This window comes from Microcaecilia unicolor, chromosome 2 (assembly GCF_901765095.1).
Source record: "Microcaecilia unicolor chromosome 2, aMicUni1.1, whole genome shotgun sequence".
In the NCBI taxonomy this organism is placed as follows: Eukaryota; Metazoa; Chordata; class Amphibia; order Gymnophiona; family Siphonopidae; genus Microcaecilia; species Microcaecilia unicolor.
Genome location: NC_044032.1, coordinates 551,741,260 through 551,766,945, shown reverse-complemented (window position 1 = coordinate 551,766,945; position 25,686 = coordinate 551,741,260). Strand labels below are relative to the sequence as shown.

At 47.4% G+C, this 25,686-nt stretch overlaps 1 protein-coding gene across 1 annotated transcript in view; it reads left to right on the top strand.

Annotated features, from left to right (window-relative positions):
• FRYL (FRY like transcription coactivator) overlaps positions 1-25,686 on the top strand; it is a 655,466-nt gene that overhangs the window by 360,191 nt on the left and 269,589 nt on the right. Inside the window, 2 exon segments of the mRNA XM_030191364.1 lie at positions 10,599-10,739; positions 17,980-18,148. Coding sequence (XP_030047224.1) covers positions 10,599-10,739; positions 17,980-18,148 — 310 coding nt within the window.

Genomic DNA, 25,686 nt, shown 5'->3' with positions numbered 1-25,686 from the left:
AGTACTGGCATTGCCACCCAATCTCCGCTAAAATTCCACGGAACCATTCCTTCTAAACAGGATTCCTTTGTGTTTATCCCACGCATGTTTGAATTCCATTACCGTTTTCATCTCCACCACCTCCCGCGGGAGGGCATTCCACATATCCGCCACCCTCTCCATGAAAAAATACTTCCTGACATTAGTCCTGAGTCTGCCCCCCTTCAACTTCAATTCATGTCCTCTAGTTCTACCGCCTTCCCGTCTCCTTAGAAGGTTCGTTTGCGGATTAATACCTTTCAAATATTTGAATGTCTGTATCATATCACCCCTGTTTCTCCTTTGCTCCAAGGTATACATGTTCAGGTCAGCAAGTCTCTCGTACGGTTTGGAACGCAAATCCCATACCATTTTCGTAGCTTTTCTTTGCACCGCTTCCAGTCTTTTTACATCTTTAGCAAGATACGGCCTCCAAAACTGAACACAATACTCCAAGTGGGGTCTCACCAACAACTTGTAGAGGGGCATCAACACCTCCTTTCTTCTGCTGGTTATGCCTCTCTCTGCCCAGCCTAGCATCCTTCTGGCCACGGCCGTCACCTTGTTGCAATGTTTCTTCACCTTCAGATCCTCCAGCACCAACACCCCAAGGTCTCTCTCCTTAGTCGAGCTTACTAATCTCTCCCCTTCTATCCGGTATCTCTCTTTTGGGTTTCCGCACCCCAAGTGCATCACTCTACACTACTTGACATTAAATTTTAACCGACATATACTGGAGACACCAAGGGTTAATTAAGGAGTCATTCACCGACTTCTTAGTACCTGTACAATGCTGCACAAGTGTGATTTTTGATCTGGGAATGGTAAACGGAGGATTCACATATGATTTGAGAGTGATACATCTGGGACAAATACAACCAGCCATAGTGCAGAGGCCAAGTGGAAAGCGGGGCGTGAATCGCTGCATTATAAAGACTGAGTAGTGCTCTTGTAACTGTGAATTGAAATGTGGAAACAACGTAAATACAACAAAATGTGAATGTTGTTTATTAATGTAAACATTGTTTAGTGCAGCACAGGGCAAGAAGGGTGGTAAGATGGTATGAGTGGTATGTTTTAACATAATTAAAGTAATTAAAGTTTCTTTGATTAAAAACAGTACTGGAGTCTTTTTGAAATAGATTCTAAGTTTGGCTCTGGGAGTTGAGGTGTATCCCCTAATAAGTAGTTTTGTTATTAAATTTTAACTACCAGACCTTCGACCATTCTTCTAACGTTCAGAGATCCCTTCTCATCGTTTCTATTCCCTCCAGGGTATCCACTCTATTGGCTATTTTCGTGTCATCCGCAAAAAGGCACACCTTTCCTTCCAACACTTCAGCAATATCTCCCACAAATTTATTAAACAGAATAGGCCCCAGCACTGACCCCTGAGGAACTCCACTGCTCAACTTCCTTTCCTCTGAGTGGATTCCACTTACCACCACCCTCTGCCACATGTTGGTCAACCAGTTTCTTATCCAGTTCACCACTTTTGGTCCTAAGTTCAACCCTTTCAGCTTATTCACGAGTCTTCTGTGGGGGACCGTATCAAAGGCTTTGCTGAAGTCCAAGTAGATTACATCTAGTACACGTTCCTCATCCAGTTCTTTGGTCACCCAGTGAAAAAAGTCACTAAGATTCGTTTGGCAGGATTTTCCTTTGGTAAAGCCATGTTGCCTCGGGTCCTGTAACCCGTCGGTTTCTAGAAAGTTAACTATCCTTTCTTTCAGCAGTGACTCCATTATTTTTCCTACCACCGACGTGAGACTTACCGGTCTGTAGTTTCCCACTTCTTCCCTGTCTCCACTTTTGTGAAGAGGGACCACATCCGCTCGTCTCCAATCTCGCGGAACCTCTCCTGTCTCTAAAGATCTATTAAATAAATTTTTAAGAGGTCCTGCCAGGACCTGTCTGAGCTCCTTCAGTATCCTGGGATGTATCCCATCTGGCCCCATAGCTTTCTTCACCTTCAGATTCTCCAGCTGTTTATAAACTCTTTCTTCCGTAAACGGCGCAGTATCCACTCCATTCCCAGACGTTCCCTCAGCAGCCAACCGCGGTCCTTCTCCAGGATTTTCCTCCATGAACACCAAAGAGAAATAATTATTTAGCACGTTCGCTTTATCTTCATCACTCTCCACATAGCCATTCTCATTATCTTTCAGTGTCGCAGTTCCATTCCTATCTCTTCAACTTTCTACAATATATATCTGAAAAAAGTCTTGTCACCTCTCTTTACATCTTTAGCCATTTTATCTTCCGCTTGAGCTCTTGCTAGCCGTATTTCCCTCTTCCAACTATTTCCCTGTTCTTCCAATTAACACTGTAGGAGCTGAGTGTATGAAAAAATAGTATGTTTCAGAAAATTTATAAAACGCAGATTCAAGAACCTTGTCACGTTCTCCAAGTTTTCTACTCATCTGTTTGTAATTGTCTTTTCTCCGAGGACAAGCAGGCTGCTTGTTCTCACGACTGGGTTGACGTCCGCGGCAGCCCCCACCAACCGGAAGAAGCTTCGCGGGACGGTCGGCACGCAGGGCACGCCCACTGCGCATGCGCGGCCGTCTTCCCGCCCGTGCGCGACCGCTCCCGCCAGTTACTTTTTTTCCGCGACTGAGAGAGTTGTGCAATTGCCTCTCTCTCTGTTCAGCCGCCGGATTTTCGACCGCGTTTACGCGGATCGTCGCTTTTGGATTCCTGTTCGGTTTCCTCTTTTCTTTCTTTTGTCTTGTAAAAAAAAAAAAAAAAAAAGATTTCGCGCGTGTGGAGCACGCGCTCCCCTTTTCCCTCGCTTCTAGCGGGGACGCCACGTTGCGGCCTAGTGGCCGCTCGGTCGGTTAGTTTTTTCGTGGTGTGATTTTAGCCACCATTGCCGACTTTGACTTCGCCGACGCGATTTTTCCGTCGATGTCCTCGAAGGTCCCGAGTGGATTTAAAAAGTGTGGTCGCTGCGGCCGGCCGATCTCGCAGACCGACACCCACGCTTGGTGCCTCCAGTGCCTCGGGCCGGAGCACAATCTCAAGTCGTGCGCTTTGTGTCTCGGTCTCCGGAAACGGACTCAGGTTGCGAGGCAAGTTCTACGGGACCGTCTTTTTGGAACTTGCGCCGGCCCCTCGACGTCGACCTCGACGGTACCGGTATCGATGCCCGAGACATCGGCTCCGATGGCAGCGACCCCAGGAGAACAGGTCCCGTCGGCCCGCCGGTCCGCCGGTGAGAGTGGGGTTGAGAGGCCGCGTGGGCAGTCGGCCCCGGTCACTCCCTCAGCTCGTGAGCCACGGGACCGAACCCTGTCGGACCCGGTACCTCGAGACCGAGGGGGATCGACCTCCTCCTCCTCCATGCCCTCCGGCGCCGGTGACGTGCACCGGAAAAAGGACAAGAAGCGCCGTCACCGGGAGCCCTCGGTGCACCCTGAGGAGGAGTCGACACCGAAGCGTCATCGCAGAGAGGAGAGATCTCCGTCGGTGGTGGAGGTACCGACGCGTCGGGGTTCCGGCACCTCGGTGCCGTCTCCTGGCCCCCAGCAGCTTCTGGCACCGACACCCTTACCGGCCCCACCGCCTTTCCCGGCAGCGGGCCTGGACGAGTGCCTCAGAGCCATCCTTCCGGGGATCCTGGAAGGGCTGATGCGCCAGGCTCTGCCGGCGTCGGGGGTGCTTGCGCCCCCGACGCCGATGACTGTGGCGCCGGCGAGCTCTAGCCCGGCGCCGGGGCTGTCGACACCGCCGCCGCTTGCGGTGCCGGTCTCGACCGCCACGCAGGTGGAGTCCCCGTCGACGTCGATGGAGGGAGCTCCGTCCCCGCCGGCGCGGGAGTCCACCGCTCGACGACACCGAGACCTCGGTGCCTCGACGTCGAGCCGGGCCCGGTACCGGACTCAGCTACATGAGCTAATGTCCGATACCGAGGATGAGGACTCGTGGGGGGAAGAGGAGGACCCGAGATATTTCTCCTCAGAGGAGTCTACGGGCCTTCCCTCGGACCCCACGCCATCACCGGAGAGGAAGCTCTCCCCTCCTGAGAGTCTCTCCTTTGCCTCCTTTGTGCGGGATATGTCTATTAGCATTCCCTTCCCCGTGGTCTCTGTGGAAGAGCCGAGGGCCGAGATGCTCGAGGTCCTCGACTATCCATCACCACCTAGAGAGTCCTCCACGGTACCGCTGCACAATGTCCTGAAGGAGACGCTGCTTCGGAACTGGGTGCGACCATTAACTAACCCCACCATTCCCAAGAAAGCAGAGTCCCAGTACAGGATCCACTCTGACCCAGAGCTCATGCGGCCCCAGTTGCCCCATGACTCAGCGGTCGTGGATTCTGCTCTCAAGAGGGCACGGAGTTCGAGGGATACCGCCTCGGCGCCCCCGGGGCGGGAGTCTCGCACTCTGGACTCGTTTTGGAGGAAGGCCTACCAATCCTCCATGCTCGTGACCCGCATCCAATCCTACCTGCTCTATATGAGCATCCACATGCGGACCAATGTGCAACAGCTGGCGGACCTGGTCGATAAGCTCCCGCCGGAGCAGTCCAGGCCATATCAGAAGGTGGTCAGGCAGCTGAAGGCGTGCAGAAAGTTCCTGTCCAGGGGGATTTTTGACACCTGTGACGTGGCATCTCGTGCTGCGGCCCAAGGTATAGTGATGCGCAGGCTCTCATGGCTGCGTGCCTCTGACCTGGACAACCGCACCCAGCAGAGACTGGCTGACGTCCCTTGCCGGGGGGATAACATTTTTGGTGAGAAGGTCGAGCAGATGGTTGACCAACTGCATCAGCGGGAAACCGCTCTCGACAAGCTCTCCCACCGGGCGCCTTCAGCACCCGCCCCCACGGGCGGGCGTTTTTCCCGGGCCCGGCAGGCTGCACCCTATTCTTTTGCGAAGCGTAGGTACAACCAGCCGGCCCGAAGGCCTCGTCAGGCACAGGGACAGCCCCAGCGCGCTCGTTCCCGTCAACAGCGTGCGCCTAAGCAGCCCCCTGCGCCTCCACAGCAAAAGCCGGGGACGGGCTTTTGACTGGATCCACGGGAACATAGCCGCCCTACAAGTGTCCGTACCGGACGATCTGCCGGTCGGAGGGAGGTTAAAATTTTTTCACCAAAGGTGGCCTCTCATAACCTCCGACCAGTGGGTTCTCCAAATAGTGCGGTGCGGATACGCCCTGAATTTGGCAGACAGTATCTCAGATTCCGCCTGGGCGCACGGCACTTTCAGTATTGTGTGCTGCCCTTTGGGCTCGCCTCTGCCCCACGAGTGTTTACCAAGTGCCTCGTGGTGGTAGCGGCCTACCTACGCAAGCTGGGAGTGCACGTGTTCCCATATCTCGACGATTGGCTGGTCAAGAACACCTCGGAGGCAGGAGCCCTCCGGTCCATGCAGTGCACTATTCAACTTCTGGAGCTGCTGGGGTTTGTGATAAATTACCCAAAGTCCCATCTCCAGCCATCCCAGTCTCTGGAATTCATAGGAGCGCTGCTGAATACCCAGACGGCTCAGGCCTACCTTCCCGAAGCGAGGGCCACCAATCTCCTGGCCCTGGCTTCGCAGACCAGAGCGTCTCAGCAGGTCACAGCTCGGCAGATGTTGAGACTTCTGGGTCATATGGCCTCCACAGTTCATGTGACTCCCATGGCTCGTCTTCACATGAGATCTGCTCAATGGACCCTAGCTTCCCAGTGGTTCCAAGCCACTGGAAATCTAGAGGATGTCATCCGCCTCTCCACCAGTTGCCGCACTTCACTGCTCTGGTGGACCATACGGACCAATTTGACCCTGGGACGTCCATTCCAAATTCCGCAGCCCACGAAAGTGCTGACAACGGATGCATCTCGCCTGGGGTGGGGAGCCCATGTCGATGGGCTTCACACCCAGGGTATGTGGTCCCTCCAGGAAAAGGATCTGCAGATCAACCTCCTGGAGCTCCGAGCGATCTGGAACGCACTGAAGGCTTTCAGAGATCGGCTGTCCTGCCAAATTATCCAAATTCGGACAGACAATCAGGTTGCAATGTATTACGTCAACAAGCAGGGGGGCACCGGATCTCGCCCCCTGTGTCAGGAGGCCGTCGGGATGTGGCGTTGGGCGTGTCGGTTCGGCATGCTCCTCCAAGCCACGTACCTGGCAGGCGTAAACAACAGTCTGGCCGACAGACTGAGCAGAGTCATGCAACCGCACGAGTGGTCGCTCCATGCCAGAGTGGTACGCAAGATCTTCCGAGAGTGGGGCACCCCCTCGGTGGACCTTTTCGCCTCTCAGACCAACCACAAGCTGCCTCTGTTCTGTTCCAGACTTCAGGCACACGGCAGGCTAGCGTCGGACGCCTTTCTCCTCCATTGGGGAACCGGCCTCCTGTATGCTTATCCTCCCCTACCTTTGGTGGGGAAGACCTTACTGAAGCTCAAGCAAGACCGCGGCACCATGATTCTGATAGCGCCCTTTTGGCCCCGTCAGATCTGGTTCCCTCTTCTTCTGGAGTTGTCCTCCGAGGAACCGTGGAGATTGGAGTGTTTTCCGACTCTCATCTCGCAGAACGACGGAGCGTTGCTGCACCCCAACCTTCAGTCCCTGGCTCTCACGGCCTGAATGTTGAGGGCGTAGACTTCACTGCGTTGGGTCTGTCTGAGGGTGTCTCCCGGGTCTTGCTTGCCTCTAGGAAGGATTCCACTAAAAAGAGTTACTTTTTCAAGTGGAGGAGGTTTGTCGTGTGGTGTGAGAGCAAGGCCCTAGAACCTCGTTCTTGCCCTGCACAGAACCTGCTTGAATACCTTCTGCACTTATCAGAGTCTGGCCTCAAGACCAACTCAGTAAGGAATCACCTTAGTGCGATTAGTGCTTACCATTATCGTGTGGAAGGTAAAGCCATCTCTGGAGAGCCTTTAGTCGTTCGATTCATGAGAGGCTTGCTTTTGTCAAAGCCCCCTATCAAGCCTCCTACTGTGTCATGGGATCTCAACGTCGTCCTCACCCAGCTGATGAAACCTCCTTTTGAGCCACTGAATACCTGCCATCTGAAGTACTTGACCTGGAAGGTCATTTTCTTGGTGGCAGTTACTTCAGCTCGTAGGGTCAGTGAGCTTCAAGCCCTAGTAGCTCATGCTCCATATACCAAATTTCATCACAACAGAGTAGTGCTCCGCACCCACCCAAAGTTCCTGCCGAAGGTGGTGTCGGAGTTCCATCTTAACCAGTCAATTGTCTTGCCAACATTCTTCCCCAGGCCGCATACCCGCCCTGCTGAACGTCAGTTGCACACATTGGACTGCAAGAGAGCATTGGCCTTCTACTTGGAGCGGACACAGCCCAACAGACAGTCCGCCCAATTGTTTATTTCTTTCGACCCTAACAGGCTAGGGGTCGCTGTCGGGAAACGCACCATCTCCAATTGGTTAGCAGATTGCATTTCCTTCACTTACGCCCAGGCTGGGCTGACTCTTGAGGGTCATGTCACGGCTCATAGTGTCAGAGCCATGGCAGCGTCGGTGGCCCACTTGAAGTCAGCCACTATTGAAGAGATCTGCAAGGCTGCGACGTGGTCATCTGTCCACACATTCACATCTCATTACTGCCTCCAGCAGGATACCCGACGCAACAGTCGGTTCGGGCAGTCGGTGCTGCAGAATCTGTTTGGGGTGTAAATCCAACTCCACCCTCCAGGACCCGAATTTATTCTGGTCAGGCTGCACTCTCAGTTAGTTGTTCTTCGTAGGTCAATTTCTGTTATACCCTCGCCGTTGCGAGGTTCCATTGACCTGGGTTCTTGTTTTGAGTGAGCCTGAGAGCTAGGGATACCCCAGTCGTGAGAACAAGCAGCCTGCTTGTCCTCGGAGAAAGGGTATGATACATACCTGTAGCAGTTGTTCTCCGAGGACAGCAGGCTGATTGTTCTCACCTACCCTCCCTCCTCCCCTTTGGAGTTGCGTTTTCTTCATTTTTGCTAGTCATTCAACTGGCGGGAGCGGTCGCGCACGGGCGGGAAGACGGCCGCGCATGCGCGGTGGGCGTGCCCTGCGTGCCGACCGTCCCGCGAAGCTTCTTCCGGTTGGTGGGGGCTGCCGCGGACGTCAACCCAGTCGTGAGAACAATCAGCCTGCTGTCCTCGGAGAACAACTGCTACAGGTATGTATCATACCCTACCTTTCACCAAGGCAGAACATAGTTTCATTGACTCGGAGTGCTGTTAATCTACTTTTTGAACTGAAGACTGTAACATAGATATTGTATTCTTATTCTTAATCACAACAGTACTAAAGTGCCACAGCTTTAGTTAATGAGGAAACTGCCGCATGAAGCTAGCCCTTCCCAAACCAAGGGTCCGGTTTACTAAGCTGTGCTGTAGGCATGCTAACTTTTTAGCACACGCGCTAACGATAGACACCCCCATTATATTCCTATGGACGTCTCTAGCGTTATCACGCGCTAATTTGTAGCACGTTCTAAAAAGTTTGTAAGCCTACAGAGCGGCTTAGTAAACGGCTCCAAGTCCGCAGTAACAGTGTCCGGTCTTACCAGCAGGACCAGGGCTTTCAATGCCTCCAAAATAGATTCTTGTAATAACGCATGTGACAATCCTTGCTGCACCAGAACAGCATTCGATAAGCTCTGATCTCACCGAACCAGATCAAACTCCTTCCTGTGTAGATGACCCAGGAACAACTTTGGACCTCGGGCTCTAGTCTAGAGAGAGAACGCTGACTTGCAATGTCATCTGCTGCAGTCCTTGTGCGGCCGAGGGCTCCAACACTGGGGGAAGAGGTGCTTGCTGCTGGTCTGAGCTCAAGGTAATGTCGGCATCCCCCATGATTGCTGTTTCAGACAGCACAGCATCTTCACTCCAGTGATAGCTTCAGCGATGGAAACTTGCCAGTAAGGTGTCGCCTGCTGAGACTGAGAAGGAAAGTGCAGAGCTCACATTAGCGTGGCTTCTCTCAAGCAGCTATCTTGTATCTCCATTGTAAAATAGGTTTTGTGAAAATTAGTTGCTGGACTTAGGCAACTCAATTTAAAAAGGCATTTCTACAAATAAAACAAGATATTATGCCCAGAAATGGGGGGGTTGAAAATTGCCCCCAACGATAAGAGTACATAAGTACATATAAGTATTGCCATACTGGGAAAGACCAAAGGTCCATCGAGCCCAGCATCCTGTTTCCAACAGTGGCCAATCCAGGTCACAAATACCCAGCAAGATCCCAAAAATGTTCAAAACATTTTATACTGCTTATCCCAGAAATAGTGGATTTTCTCCAAGTCCATTTAATAACGGTCTATGGACTTTTCCTTTAGGAAGCCATCCAAACCTTTTTTAAACTCCGCTAAGCTAACCGAATTTGGCAGAACTTAAACACAAGAAAATCAAAACTGATGATCTGCCTTAAAAAAGTCATTTTGTATGGTCAACACTTTGAAGTATATCCCTGATCTTTAAGCTTCTGACTCAATCTGTCTGAAGATAATTTAAATTTCTCATCAGTACTACATATGCACCGATGATTGAAATTAGCACAAGTCAATACATTTTTTGCATGACAGAAACTCTAGTCCTGAGGTCTCCATTAATATTTGATTTTAAGGTTAGTGTCATATTATAGATTAAATAGGTACATTGACCATATGATACAAATTTAAGGCAGAATATCAGTTTTGATTTTCCAGTTTTTTGTTTTTTTTTGATTGCCCAACATATACATGTTTATTTGGGGAGGGTGCTTCCAGGGGTGGGGGTTGGATCAGACTAGTACACTTACAATGTATGTAAGTTTTTGTGGAATAAGTACCCCCACAATAAGATGAAAATCTGTGCATGTTCTTTTCTTGAATCAATTCTCAGTGAAGAGTATTTATTTCCCTTTGAAAACTGATGCAGAGTCTAAAGTAAAAAGTACCCTCAAGCTTCATTACAAGTATGAAAGTTGCCCTCAGAGTACATAAACTAACATGCTGAGTAGAACAAGAGCAGAACTACTATGTCAGAGGACTAATAACTTTACTAAATTCGAGAAAAATACATGTATGTGATCACAAGAAACAGCATTGCATACTGTTTGTAGAAAAGAACATTTCCCTTTAACATAGCAAAGCCTTATGTTTTTGTTTTAACATAGCAAAGCCTTTTTTTTTTTTTTTTTTTTTTAAGAAATGTGTACAAAAGGTTTATAGAGTCTAGGTTAGTTTATAATGCCATATATTTTTAATTTTGCAGAAAGACAAGTTTATTACCGAGATTTCATAATGCTGTATGTTTCTTTAATAGGTATTGACAACTGGGCCATAGTTTGTCCCTTTTGAAATTTCCTAAAGGAATGAATACATGATTTATGTATTACAAATTGCAATGGCAATGATACAATATCTCTTAGGGCCTCTTTTTATCAAGCTGTGCTAGCAGATGCAGGTGTGGTAATACCAACAAAGCCTATCCACTTTGAATGGGCTCTGTTGGCATTGCTGTGCAGCTTGTTAAAAGAGGCCTTTAGTCTGTTATAATTCATACCTTTATAATTCGGAGTGAAGCTGGCTTGATAAAGTTATTGGCATTTGTATGTATTTGAAAATTAGTACTCTTGTATTGTTATATTTTCTAGTATGGGGATGAGCTGGCATGGTCCGAAATTGAGAATGTCTGGACTACACTTGCAGACAGCTGGCCAAAGAATTTGAAAATAATTTTACACTTTTTAATCAGCATTTGTGGAGTAAATAGTGAACCCAGCCTCCTGCCTTATGTGAGTATTTGATATTTACTTTTTATTTACTTAAATTCTTAGTTCTTATAATGATTTCTATATACAGTATGTTTCCGATACATGATAAATACAAACAAGCCATACTGAGTATAGTATAACTCAGTTGCTCTGTGCATTGTTGTGCCTAAATATCCATTGCATCATTCAGGTCACACATAAATCTACAACATACATGTTCAGTAAATACTGAAAAAGTGTATACCTTAAAAGGGTACTTTTGGGCAAGTATGCACCTACTTGGATGCTATTTTACAAAGACACATAGGAGAGCTACTACCTCCCCCACCCTACCTCCCCCACCCTCCTCCGCACTCTCTTGCTCCTCCTCCTGCTATCCGCAGGAGACATCAATCCCAATCCAGGTCCCCCACACCTGTCCTTGTCCTATCCATGCAAACGTTTCCGGGATGTCTCCAATCTCATATCTATTCCCCTCCTCCCCCCCTCTTCCCTCCCCTTCTCATGTGCACTGTGGAATGCCCACTCGGTCTGCAACAAACTTCCCTTCACCCACGATCTCTTCATTTCTCATTCCCTTCACCTGCTTGCCCTAACTGAAACCTGGCTCTCCCCTGATGACTCTGCCTCAGTTGCGGTTCTATGCCATGGAGGCTATCTCTTCTCCCACACTCCCCGCCTAGTTGGCCGCGGAGGAGGTGTCGGGTTACTACTCTCGCCCTCCTGTAGTTTCCAACCCCTCCTCCTACCACAGTCTCACTGCTTCTCATCCTTTGAAGTCCACTCCATCCGTCTATTCTACCCGTTGCCACTCAGAGTGGCAGTCATTTACCGCCCCCCTGATAAATCCCTCTCTTCCTTCCTCACCGACTTCGATGCCTGGCTTTCTGTTTTTCTTGAACCCTCATCTCCGTCCCTCATTCTCGGAGACTTTAACATACCCATTGATGACCCGTCCAACTCTCACGCTTCTCAGTTCCTCACTCTAACATCCTCCTTCAACCTCCAGCTGTGTTCCACCACCCCTACTCACCGTGATGGCCATTGCCTTGACCTCGTCCTCTCCTCTTCCGGCTCACCCTCCAATTTCCACGTCTCAGCTCTTCCTCTCTCTGATCATCACCTGATCACCTTCACACTTCTTCACCCTCTCCCTCAGCCCCGCCCAACATTAACCACTACTTCCAGGAATCTCCAGGCTATTGACCCTCCCACCTTATCATCTAGTATTTCTAATCTCCTCCCCTCCATCATGTCCTCCGAGTCTGTCAACGAGGCTGTCTCCGCTTACAATGCCACTCTCTCCTCTGCTCTGGACACCCTTGCACCATCCACCTCCCATCCCACAAGGCGTACTAATCCCCAGCCCTGGCTGACCCCTTGCATCCGTTACCTTCGCTCCTGCGCCCGATCTGCTGAACGCCTCTGGAGGAAATCTCGCACCCATTCAGATTTCCTTCACTACAAATTCATGCTATCCTCCTTCCAGTCCTCACTATTCCTTGCCAAACAGGACTATTACACCCAATTGACTAATTCTCTCAGCTCTAACCCTCGTCGTCTCTTCGCCACCCTTAACTCCCTCCTCAAAACGCCCTCCGCTTCCACCCCCCCCCTCGCTCTCTCCTCAATCACTGGCTGACTACTTCCGCGGCAAGGTGCAAAAGATCAACCTTGAGTTCACTACCAAGCCACCTCCTCCTCTTCACCCTTCAACCCTCTCCCTCAACCAACCAACCCAGACCTCCTTCTCCTCCTTTCCTGATATCTCCGAGGAGGAAACCACCCGCCTTCTTTCCTCCTCAAAATGCACCACTTGTTCCACTGATCCCTTCCCCACCAACTTACTTAACACCATCTCTCCTGCTATCACCCCCTCCATCTGTCATATCCTCAACCTCTCTCTCTCCACTGCAACTGTCCCCGACACCTTCAAGCATGCCATAGTCACGCCACTCCTCAAAAAACCATCACTAGACCCTACCTGTCCCTCCGACTACCACCCCATCTCCCTCCTACCCTTCCTCTCCAAGATACTTGAGCACGCAGTCCACAGCCGCTGCCTTGATTTTCTCCCCTCTCATGCCATCCTCGATCCGCTTCAATCCAGTTTTCGCCCTCTTCACTCGACAGAAACATCACTCTCTAAAGTCTGTAATGACCTGTTCCTTGCCAAATCCAGAGGCCACTACTCCATCCTCATCCTCCTCGATCTATCCGCCGCTTTTGACACTGTCAATCATGACTTACTTCTTGCCACACTGTCCTCATTTGGTTTCCAGGGCTCTGTCTTCTCCTGGTTCTCCTCCTATCTCTCCCACCGCACCTTCAAAGTTCACTCTCATGGATCTTCCTCCACCTCCACCCCCATCCCCTTATCTATTGGTGTTCCCCAGGGATCTGTCCTTGGACCCCTTCTCTTCTCAATCTACACCTCTTCCCTGGGCTCCCTGATCTCATCTCATGGTTTCCAGTATCATCTCTATGCTGATGACACCCAACTGTATCTCTCCACACCAGACATCACCGCGGAGACCCAGGCAAAGGTATCGGCCTGCTTATCCGACATTGCTGCCTGGATGTCCAACCGCCACCTGAAACTGAATATGTCCAAGACCGAGCTTATCGTCTTTCCACCAAAACCCACTTCTCCTCTTCCTCCACTTTTTATCTCAGTTGATAACACCCTCATCCTCCCCGTCTCATCTGCCCGCAACCTCGGAGTCATCTTTGACTCCTCTCTCTCCTTCTCTGCGCATATTCAGCAGATAGCCAAGACCTATCGCTTCTTCCTCTTTAACATCAGCAAAATTTGCCCTTTCCTCTCTGAACACACCACCCGAACTCTCGTCCACGCTCTCATTACCTCTCGCCTGGACTACTGAAACTTACTCCTCACCGGCCTCCCACTTAGCCATCTATCCCCCCTTCAATCTGTTCAGAACTCTGCTGCACGTCTCATATTCCGCCAGAACCGATATATTCATATCACCCCTCTCCTCAGGTCACGTCACTGGCTTCCGATCAGATACCGCATTCAATTCAAGCTTCTCCTTCTTACCTACAAATGCACTCAGTCTGCTGCCCCTCACTATCTTTCTACCCTCATCTCCCCTTACGTTCCCGCCCGTAACCTCCGTTCACAGGATAAATCCCTCCTCTCAGTACCCTGCTCCACCACCGCCAACTCCAGGCTCCGCTCATTCTGCCTCGCCTCACCCTATGCTTGGAACAACCTTCCTGAGCCCTTACGCCAAGCCCCCTCCCTGCCCTTCTTCAAGTCTTTGCTTAAAGCCCACCTCTTCAATGCTGCGTTCGGCACCTAACCCTTACCGTTCAGTGAATCCAGACTGCCCAATTTGACTGCCCCTATCGGACCGACCGTTCACTTGTCTATTAGATTGTAAGCTCTTTGAGCAGGGACTGTCTCTCTTTGTTAAATTGTACAGCGCTGCGTAACCCTAGTAGCGCTCTAGAAATGTTAAGTAGTAGTAGTAGTAATAACATACTGAAGGAACATTAGATTCCACAGGTTGTGATGTGGGTGGTGATATCAATTTGATATTTTTTTCTTTCTCCTTTTAAAGTATTTATACAGTTGTCTTGATTCTGTTTCAGCTTTAGCTATGAGACAGTCAAATATTTGCATACTATTACTTTCGAGGTATGGGATATATATATCCTATATAATAATTTGCACCTCCAACATTCTGTGTCTGGATGCCTGGGTTCGTAACATCCATTCCCACTCATTGCCCTGCCCTTGCGTCAAAAACGTAATGACGTCAGAGAGCGGAACAATGAGGAGGAAGGGAACGCTAGAGGCGAGATGATGTCAGGAAGAGAGAATCGCGGGACATCGAGGGGAAGGAGGGAGGAAGGGGAGGGCAGGGCAGAGGAGAATTGATGGACATGGATGGGATGGGAGGACAGTCATAGGCGCCCCGTATAAGAGGCTTGGGGAGGCCCAACCGTGACCTTCCCCTGGCTGCTTCCCCCCCTCCCCCCCCCAAACGCAGGGCTGCCTGGCGCAGCAGTGCTGCAGCCAGGCAGCTCTCGGACGGTCTCTCCGTTCTTTCCCGCCCTCAGCTCCCCGATCGAAAGCCCTCCTCTCCGTTCCTCCCCCCCTTGTGTGTGTTTAACCCTTTTATTTTCAGTTGCAACGATGGCAGTGAAGAGGACAACACAGAGGGCTCGCTTCCAGCTTCTCCCTTCCCTCACACAGTGTCCCACCTTCTGTGATGATGCATTTCCTGTTTCCGCGAGGGCGGGACACTGTGAGGGAAGGGAGAAGCTGTGTTGTCCTCTTCACTGCCATCGCTGTGCCTGAAAGTAACAGTGTTAAACGCGTATGGGGGGGGAGGGACGGAGAGGAAGACTGTCAGGGAGCTGAGGGAGGGCAGGCAAAATCGCTGGCCATGGATGAGAGGGCAGGGAGAGAGAAGACATCTCTGTACAGGACAGGAGGGGAGGGCAGGGGAGAGAGGAGAATTGCTGGACATGGATGGATGGATGGAGGGGAGGGCAGGGCAGGGGAGAGAGGAGTATTGCTGGACATGGATGGATGAGTGGGGACAGGGGAGAGAGGAAATTTGCTGGATATGGGTAGATGGATGGAGAGGAGAGCAGGGGAGAGAGGAGAATTGCTGGACATGGATGGATGAGTGGGGACAGGGGAGAGAGGAAATTTGCTGGATATGGGTGGATGGAGGAGAGGGCAGTGGTGAATGGGAGAGTTCATGGACATGGATGGAGGGGAGGGCAGGGTAGAGAGGAGAATTGTTGAACATGGATGAATGGAGGAGGCAGGGGAGAGAGGAAATTTGCTGGATATGGGTGGATGGAAGAGAGGGCAGGGGAGAATGGAGAGTTGCTGGACTTGGATGGATAGAGGGGAGGGAAGTCAGGAAGGAGAAGCACATGGATGGAGGGGAGAGAAGAGAGGAGAAATGCTGGACATGGATGGAGTCTGCGTACTCTTTATCTTTTAAAAAATACTATAAATAAAAATCACAAAAAAAGAAAGATTAAAACAAAAATAAACATAGATAAAACAATCCGTATCTCATACCCCTGGAACATATTACTTATTATACACCCTTCCCAATTATTACTTATCATGACAGAACATTTCTCCTAACGGTTCCCTTAAAAACATAATCACCATTACATGATAACCTTGCTAGCGCCCGTTTCATTTGTGTGAAAATTGGGCCTTTTTTACTAGTGTGTGTATATATATATATATATATATATATATATATATATATACTAGTAAAAAAGCCCCGTTTCTGATGCAAATGAAACGGGGGCTAGCAAGGTTTTCTTCAGAGTATGCATGTGGGAGTGTGTGTGTCCCTGCCCTCTGCCCTCTCTCCCTTCCCCTGTGCTGTCTGTCTCCTCCCCCTTCCCCTTCCCCCCCTCCGAGTCGAGTCCTTCAGCGTTAAGTTTCCTGCTGTCCTGTGTTTGTGTTACAGAGAGAGTGAGGGCGTCTCACTCCCCTCCCCCCTCTGAGTTCTTCACTGTTACAGAGAGAGCGATTTTGTGCTGTGCTGTTTTCCTTCACTGTTTGTGCTACAGAGATAGTGAGGGCTTCTGCCCTCTCTCCCCTCCCCCCTCTGAGTCCTTCACTGTTACAGAGAGATCGATTTGATTTCCTGCTTTGCTGTGTTTTCCTTCACTGTGTTACAGAGAGAGCAAGGGCGGGGCAGACACTCATGGGGAAACCAGATATCTCTCCCCTTCACACTTCCGGCTGGAGGCTTCATTTAGAACGTTGGTGGTGCCTTTTATATATATATATATATATATATATATATATATATATATATATATATATATACCTCAAAAGTAATAGTATGCAAATACTTGACTGTCTCATAGCTCTCTCTCTCTCTCTCTCTTATATATAAACCCCCATATATAGAGAAAAAGCTATAAGACAGTCAAATATTTGAATACTGTTACTTTTGAGTTATAGGGGATAGATAGCACTATAATGGGTGGAACTGACCTTCCCATAGATGAGTCATTTTCTCCAGAGTTATGATAGTAGCTTAGGAGGCTGCAAGATTTGATAGGGGGAGAGTAGGTTTAAGAGGGTTTGTTCAGGAGGAACACGAGACCAAGACAATCCAGAACTGAGGCAAGAGAGATACAGGAAGTCGATTCCAAATAAAAGATGAAACTGAACACTACCTGTACTCACACAAGCGCACATACTTGCATACACACAAAAACAAAATCACGAGTCTGCCAATCATGCTCCTGCGTGACTTTTCCTAATCATTTTATCCCTCTTTATCTCACAATGAGGTGGCCTCTGCTTAGCCCTCTTGGGCATCATGATGGTCAACTTACACAAAGATGCTGGCACTAAACAAATTCCAGTAATCTACAACTTACCCAGGAAACCCAGTAACAGTGAGGAACCAAGACCCACTAGCAGACTCCTTCTAGAGATCTTTGACATATGGTCACAGAGTTCCAAACCCACTTCTGTCCACAGTCCGCTTACCAAGCGCAAGGCTTGACCTGATCTTTTCTGAACCTGAACAAACAACCCTCATGCTCAGACCACAGTGCCCATTCAACAAAAATAAAAAGGGGATGGAACGACTTACCTGTGAGGAAAGGTTAAAGCGGCTAGGGCTCTTCAGCTTGGAGAAGAGACAGCTGAGGTGAGATATGATAGAGGCATTTAAAATACTGAGTGAAGTAGAATGGGTAGACGTGAATCGCTTGTTTATGCTTTCCAAAAATACCAGAACTAGGGGGCATGCGATGAAACTACTAAGTAATAAATTTAAAGCAAATTGGAGAAAATATTTCTCCACTCAACTTATAGTTACATTCTGAATTTGTTGCCAGAGAATGTGGTAAAAGCAGTTAGCTTATTAGGGTTTAGAAAAGGTTTGGATAGTTCCCTGAAAGAAAAGTCTGTAAGCCATTATTTAATAAGATGGATTTTGGAACTTGCTTCTTATTTCTAGGATAATCAGCATAAAATCTGTTTTACTGTTCTGGGATCTTGCCAGGTACTTGTGACCTGGATTGGCCATTGTTGTAAACAGGATACAGTCTGTCCCAGTATCAGCACTTATGTTCTCTTATTCTTGTGTGTGACCTGTCATTTTCTCACTCTCTCTGGTGGATGTAGTTGCATTTTTTGATGCTGACCATATTCAAAACTCTGTCTAGTAAATTAATAGTTTTGCTCTACTTATTGCCTTTGATGATTGTGTTTATTTTGTAATGGCAGATAAAGAAGGTTATTGTCTACTTAGGAAGAGATAAAACAATGCAGTTATTAGAAGAATTGATTAATGAGCTACAGCTTACAGATCCAGTCAGCTCTGGGGTCACTCACATGGACAATCCACCATACTATCGCATCACTTCCAGTTACAAAATCCCTACTGTCACCTCAGGTAAGAGCTCAAGTTATTCTGCCATTACTATATTTTTACAGATGCATAGCAATAAGCTATAAATAAACTTGTGAAAATCACATTTCATATTTTATTCAAGAAAAGTCTTCCCTCACCAAGAAGCCTGTAAGGAAGTCAGACCTTTGGCATTGAGTGGTAAAGAAGGCACTCAGAGAAGACAAAACATATTTTTATAGATGCCTAGCAATTAGCCATTGTTAAAATTACATTTCATATTTTTCAAGGAAAGTCTTGCCTGTCCAAAAAGCCAGTGAGGAAGTCAGACCTTTACAACTGTGTGGTAAAGAAAGCATGTTGGGAAGATTCAAATCCTAGAAATAGTATTTTAATGGTGATGATTTGGAGGAACTGAAATAAATCACAGTGAACCATGAAATGCAATAGGGCAAATTGAGAAATTAAAATGTAGCAGAGCAAGTGGACTGGAGTTCTGCCACCATAGGCAGTTGTCTAGTACCTGGCCAGAGCTTCTTCCAGCTTCAAAGTTCTGCTTCTTTTGTCTACAAGTTAGGATCTAGATAACAGTGAGCTGACTGATGGTAATATATCTGGTTTTAGGAATCATTTGACAGAGTCTCATGAGAGTCCTGTGTTATGGGATAGGGTGCAGTGTCCTACTGTGGATAGGGCACAGGTAGTACAAAAAATTGTCAGTTTTCCCAATGGAAAAGGGAAACTGTGGCATTTCTATGGGGATCCATAAAATATTTATGAATATTAAAAAGGGAACAAGTGAGATGATCACATTTGCAGACAAAACAAAATTATTCAGTGTTCTCAAATTACAAGCAGATTGTGAACAATTGCAGGAGTAACCTGGAAGATTGAGTATCCAAATGGCAAAATTTCACATGGACACATGCAAAGTGATGCACATAGAGAAAAATAATCCAGTTGTAGGTACATGATGCTAGGTTCCATCTTTGAAGTCACCACCCAGGAGAAGAATCCAGTCTGCCCAACAGTCACATTCATTATCAATTCAAGATGTAATTAATAATGAAAGAATATTAAGAATTATTAGTAAAGATAAGAAGAATGTCATAATACCCCTGTGTCCCTCAATGGTGCAACCACACCTTAATATTATGTGTGGTTCTTGTTACTACATCTCAAAAACAAAAAGAAATAGCAAAACCTGAAAAGGTACAGAGAAGGCCAACGTAAATGATACAGTGAAAGGAATGGCTTTGATGAAAGGCTAAATAAGGGACCCTTTTACTAAGCCAGGGTAAAAAGTGGCCTGCAGTAGTATAGGCGCGTGTATTGGGCGCATTCCGGGCCAGTTTTTACCGCATCTACAAAAAATGGCTTGCTTTTTAATGGGATGGAAAAAGGGCTTGCAGTAAAAATGAATCCAGCATGCCCAAAACTGGCTTGAGCCCTTAACACCACTTATTGATCTAGTGGTAAAGACTCATGCACTACACATGCGGTGACTGGTCTGTGCGAGCCAAGTGCAGATTACCGCACGTAGGAGGAGGAAATAAATAATGCATCCATACGTTATGGGCGTGCGCCAAATCTGAAATTCATGCCAAGAGGGTGCACTGGCCTGGCGGTAGTCTCATTTAGGGCGCATTCTGCACTCGCGTAGAGCATACTGCACCTTAGTAAAAGGGCCCCTAAGTTAGGGCTCTTCAGCTTGGTAAAGAAGTGGGTGAAGGAAGATGATAGAAGTCTATAAAATTATTATTCGAGTGAAACAGGTAAACGTTGAATCAGCTCTTTATTCTTCAAGTAATACAGAGACTAGGGTACATTCCATAGTAACATAGTAGATGTCGGCATGTGCAGTCCATCCAGTCTTCATTGGCATCATACTTCACCAGTTCTTTTTCTTCAACATCTGCGCATCAGATGCTGTTCGTTCATTGAGACTCCTGATGCAGGCCTAGCGGCCGAAACACAGCATTTGTGTCGTCTTTTTACCTAATAAATGTTTACTGTTAGAAGAATTTATTTCTCCAGTCTTTGGTTTCTGTGTTCAAACATCCCACTTTTTCCCATAACTTGTGTTTTCCGTGGGAAGTTCAAGTTCTCCGCCCTTGGCAGATCATTCTGGACACGTCTTCTTGATTTATCCTTGCCATTTTTAGGGCATAGACTGTAGAAGTCTGCCTGGCACTGGCCTTGTTGTAAAGTTTCTGAAGTTGTTATCAAAGCCCCTGAAAAGCTCCATTCCAACCTATCCAAATCTAAGTCAGCCTCCATCAGGGCACAGACCGTAGAAGTCAGCCCAGCACTGGCTTTCCTACCTAATCTCCTCTGATCTTCTCTAGATCTGATCCTTCTAAACAGGATTCCTTTGTGTTTGTCCCACCCATTTTTGAATTCCATTACCATTTTCATCTCCACCACCTTCCGCAGGAGTGCATTCCTGGCATCTACCACCTTGTCAGTGAAAAAATACTTCCTGACATTATTCCTGTGTCTGCCCCCTTTCTACTTCAATTCATGCCCTCTAGTTCTACCACCTTCCCATCTCTGGAAAAGGTTTGTTTGCGAATTAACACCTTTCAAATAATTGAACGTCTGTATCATATCACCCCTGTTTCTCCTTTCCTCCAGGGTATACATGATATTACTAAGCAGCTCATTTAAAACAAATTGGAAACAATATTTTTTTCACTTAATGCCACCATTAAGTTGTGAAAGCTTTTGCTGGAGGATATAGTGATGATAACATAACTGGGTTTAAAAATTGTTTGGATACGCTCCTGGAAGAAAAGTCCATAAACTGTTATTAAATTGTAGGCTTTGTCGAGGGGGTTGGAGGAGGGAATTAAGGGTTCAGGAAATTGCAATGTTATTTATTATATCTTTATATACATATAAATATTTTCTGCATTATTTTTGGAGGTATGTTACATATTGGTTTTAGTTCCTTTACATCTTTGGTGATTTCTTGACTTTTGTTTAAAAGACGCTACTCCCTGAGTGGTTTATAGCTGAGCAATCAAGCAGAGTAGGTGTTTGTGCACACTTGCCAGCTCTGGATTTATCCCATGTTTTCAGTTCAGTTTCACTTTGCTTTCTATAGTGGACTGTTGATAGTTAGTTCTTTGTAGCAAGTAATGGTTCCTTAAGGCAAGTGTAGAGATTGAGAGCTTTATGTATATAGCCTGTTTGTGTTATGCTAGCACTCTGTTTATTTATTAAATAAGATAACAGCTATGGTGATTTATTATAATTATTAAAGGAAGATTTAACTTTTATGTTTAAATCTGTTTATTAAAGAAATAATAATACAATATACAGGGCTATGCCAGAAAATACAACTGAAGAACATTAACCATGTAACATACAGCCGATAGCCTCTAGTAGTCTAGACAGTTTTCCTTTTCATTTTGAATCCCCCCCTTCCCCCCCATCCTCCCCCCTCCCCCCCCCCCCCCCCCCCTCCCATCCCCAAAAATCACTTATGGATATGGAGTCAGATAGTTACTGTTCAGTCCTTCATCTTACGGGGTTACACAACATTAAGGTCATCTCTAATCTACAAAACATGACTGTACTTTTAGGTCAAGCAGATACAACTGTCATCCAGGGTTCGCCCCGGATTATAACTCATAGTAACAAGGGTCCCGAAGATACACAGGTAAACACCATCGTTGTTTTTAACATTATCTCCTTCATCTTCTCACAGAACCATGTCACCTCCCTTTCTCTGTCACCGCACCGGGGCAAGCCCATCTGCCCAGCCTTTAAGAATTCAAAATTCTACTTCTAGCCACCTCCGTTAATGAGTCCCAAAAAGGGGCCCATGTCAAGCAAAATAGTTCCCCTCTGGGTGAGGCCAGGTCGCCCACTGCTCTACGCTCTAAAGAACATAGAAAGATCATTCTCGCTCGCCATTGGGACAAAGTTGGCGAGTCTGGTGTGATCCATAAGTTTAAAATGACCTTCTTACCCAGTAGTACCGTTCTTTTAAGAAACGGGCGTAACCCTTTAGGTGTTATGTGAGCCAAGTGGAATTTATGGAATAGCAGTTGTGGCTTTTGCCGCCAGGTAATCTTCCATAACTCTGACACATGTTGACACACCTGTGCCCAAAATCGGGCAATTCTGGGGCAGGTCCAAAACATATGGCCAAGACCCACTGGGGAGCGGCCACACTTCCGACATCTGTCTTCCTGTCCCATATGAGCTCTCCACGCTCTATGTGGGGAAAAAAACATTCGAGACAGGAATTTATACGCCGTTTCTTGCAGCGCCACACTCTCCGAGATTCTGGAGATGTCCAGAAAGCATGCCTTCAAGTACTCAGACTGAATATTCACTGGCAGGTCTTTATTCCATTGTGAAGCCAATTGCTCATAATCATTCTCACCCAGTTGTTCCCGGATTTCTGAATGATAGTATTTTAAGGGGACAGCCCCCTGAGCATCCAAAGCTAAAAGAGACAGCAGTCGATCCCATATCTGGGGGCTCAAATGCTCGGGCGGAAGGGATCTCAAATAATGTCGTAATTGAAAGGAGGCAAAGAAATCTCTTCTAAGTGTACCAAATTCTCTATCTAGATCCTCCATAGTTTTTAAGGTGCCCTCTTCTGAGTATAATTGGTGAATGTATCTGATACCATGTGCTTCCCAATCTGAAAAGATCCGGGCTGTGTTCCCCGGGGGGAAGTGACTGTTGCCTCGTATCGGTAGTAACGGAGTGCAAGTCGCAAGGAAGCCGTATTTACAGCCTAGCCAGCACCAAGTCTGTCTTAAAGGAGACACCACTGATGTGAAGTACCGAGGCGTGTTTACTGCCCCTGGTGTAGCATGCAGCCATGAACTAAAATGATGAGGGAAAAACACTTTGGTCTCCATTTTTGTGCATGAAAAATAACTCGTGTCACGAAACCAATCTGAAAGGTGTCGCATATTACTGGCCACAGACAAGAGCTTTAGGCTTAGAAGTCCCAACCCCCCTTTTAACTCTAGCGAGATATAATTTAGATACTGGTAATCTTGGTTTTTTCCCCTTCCAAAGATATTTGGTAACCGCCCTTGTCAACAAGTCCTCTTTGTGCTTCAGGAACAAGGGTAGCACCTGCAACACATAGACCCACTTTGGGACTAGAATCATGTTGTATAGGGCTATCCTCCCCAGCAGGGAGAGGGGCAAGGCCGTCCACGTCTGCAGCGCCTGTCTAATTTTCAGTTTAAGAGGTTCTATGTTTAGGTTATATAAAGATTTCAAGTCGGCAGTTAGCCATATGCCAAGGTACTTCAGTTTACCCTCTGCCCAGGATAACGGAAAAACACCCTCCCAAGCCGTACGGATCTGGACTGGAAGTGCCATTGATTTGCCCCTATTCAGAGATAGGCCCGAATAGCAGCCGAACTCTTCAAGCGTGCCAAATAAATGGGGTAGAGAGGATTGGGGCCTTGTCAATGTTACCAGTAAGTCATCTGCAAAAGCTAGAGTCTTGAGTTCCTGTGTGTGTAATCTGCTCCCCTTTATATCTGGATCTCTTTGAATGGTGCGCAACAAGGGTTCAAGGTATAACAAAAATAAGATTGGTGAAAGCGGGCAGCCCTGCCTGGTGCCACATGATATAGGAAAGGAGCCTGATCGTATACCATTAACCAATAAGGAAGCTTTTGGATTAGCGTATAGCGTTGTTATAGCATTGAGTACCCACCCTCGGAGGCCAATGTGTTTGAGAACGAGAAAAAGATAATCCCAGCGCACCTTATCAAAAGCCTTTTCGGCATCCAGGCTGACCAGCAACAATGGTTCGTTCATGGTAAGGCTCTGTGCAATAGCTAAACATGCTTTCCTAACATTATGGCATGAATGTCTACCCCGCACAAACCCCACCTGGCCCTCTCCCACTAAGCCTGGTATTAAAGGGGACAGACGCTCAGAGAGAACCTTCGCTAAAATCTTTAAATCCACATTTATGAGTGATATAGGTCTATATGATCCCGGATTTTCTGGGGATTTGCCTTCTTTTGGAATTAAGGTTATCAAGGCTTCATTAGATTCTCGCCTGAATCCTCCACACCTAATGGATTCATCGAAAAAGTCTAGAAGTGGGCCACACACTTGTGAGAATAGCAGCTGATAATATTCCGCCCCAAACCCATCCGGGCCTGGGGCCGACCCTCGTTTAAGCGATTTTACTACTTTTTGTAATTCCTTGGCCCGTATTGGCATATTTAATTGCTCTAATACCTCGGGGTTCAGACGTGGCATTCCAGAGTCTGCTAAGTAATCTTCAATGGGTGGGCCTGAATGTGGTTCTGGGGTAGTATATAGGTTTGCATAATATTGTTCCAACATTCGTACTACCTCCTCTGAGTTATTCGTTTGTTTGCCCTCTGTGTCCCGTAGTGTTGGGATAAACCTATTTCCTCCCCAGGTTTTATTAAGGCGAGCTAACAGTTTCCCGGATTTATTACCGTGTTTGTGAAAGGAGTAAGATCTACGAAAGAGTTGTTCCTTTGTTTTCTCATGGATCATCGTGTTGAGGGCTGCCAAAGAGGCCAGCATAACCTCCTTGGTCTCTTTCGAGGGGTGGGCTATGTGTGCCCGTTTCGCAGCCTGATATGTGTTTTCTAAATGTCTCACTCCTCTTGCCAATCGCTTCGAACGGGCACACATATAGGCAATTATATCCCCGCGAATCACCGCTTTGGAAGTCTCCCAGAACAACCTAGCTTCCCGTACATGACCACCGTTTGTGTCTAAGAAGTGGGACCATCTCTGCTTCAGGTAATCCTGAAAAGCCGTATCATCTGCCAGGTAACTGGGGTACCTCCAAACATGCTGGCGCAACCTAGATGCTCCCACCTCCAGTTCGATCCAAATCATTGCATGATCTGAAACCTCCATCACTCCGATTTCTGCACGTGGCACTTGGGAGAACAGAGCTGAGGATATCAATATATAGTCTATTCTCGACCATGAGCCATGTGCTCTTGATAAGTACATAAGTACATAAGTAGTGCCATACTGGGAAAGACCAAAGGTCCATCTAGCCCAGCATCCTGTCACCGACAGTGGCCAATCCAGGTCAAGGGCACCTGGCACGCTCCCCAAACGTAAAAACATTCCAGACAAGTTATACCTAAAAATGCGGAATTTTTCCAAGTCCATTTAATAGCGGTCTATGGACTTGTCCTTTAGGAATCTATCTAACCCCTTTTTAAACTCCGTCAAGCTAACCGCCCGTACCACGTTCTCCGGCAACGAATTCCAGAGTCTAATTACACGTTGGGTGAAGAAAAATTTTCTCCGATTCGTTTTAAATTTACCACACTGTAGCTTCAACTCATGCCCTCTAGTCCTAGTATTTTTGGATAGCGTGAACAGTCGCTTCACATCCACCCGATCCATTCCACTCATTATTTTATACACTTCTATCATATCTCCCCTCAGCCGTCTCTTCTCCAAGCTGAAAAGCCCTAGCCTTCTCAGCCTCTCTTCATAGGAAAGTCGTCCCATCCCCACTATCATTTTCGTCGCCCTTCGCTGTACCTTTTCCAATTCTACTATATCTTTTTTGAGATACGGAG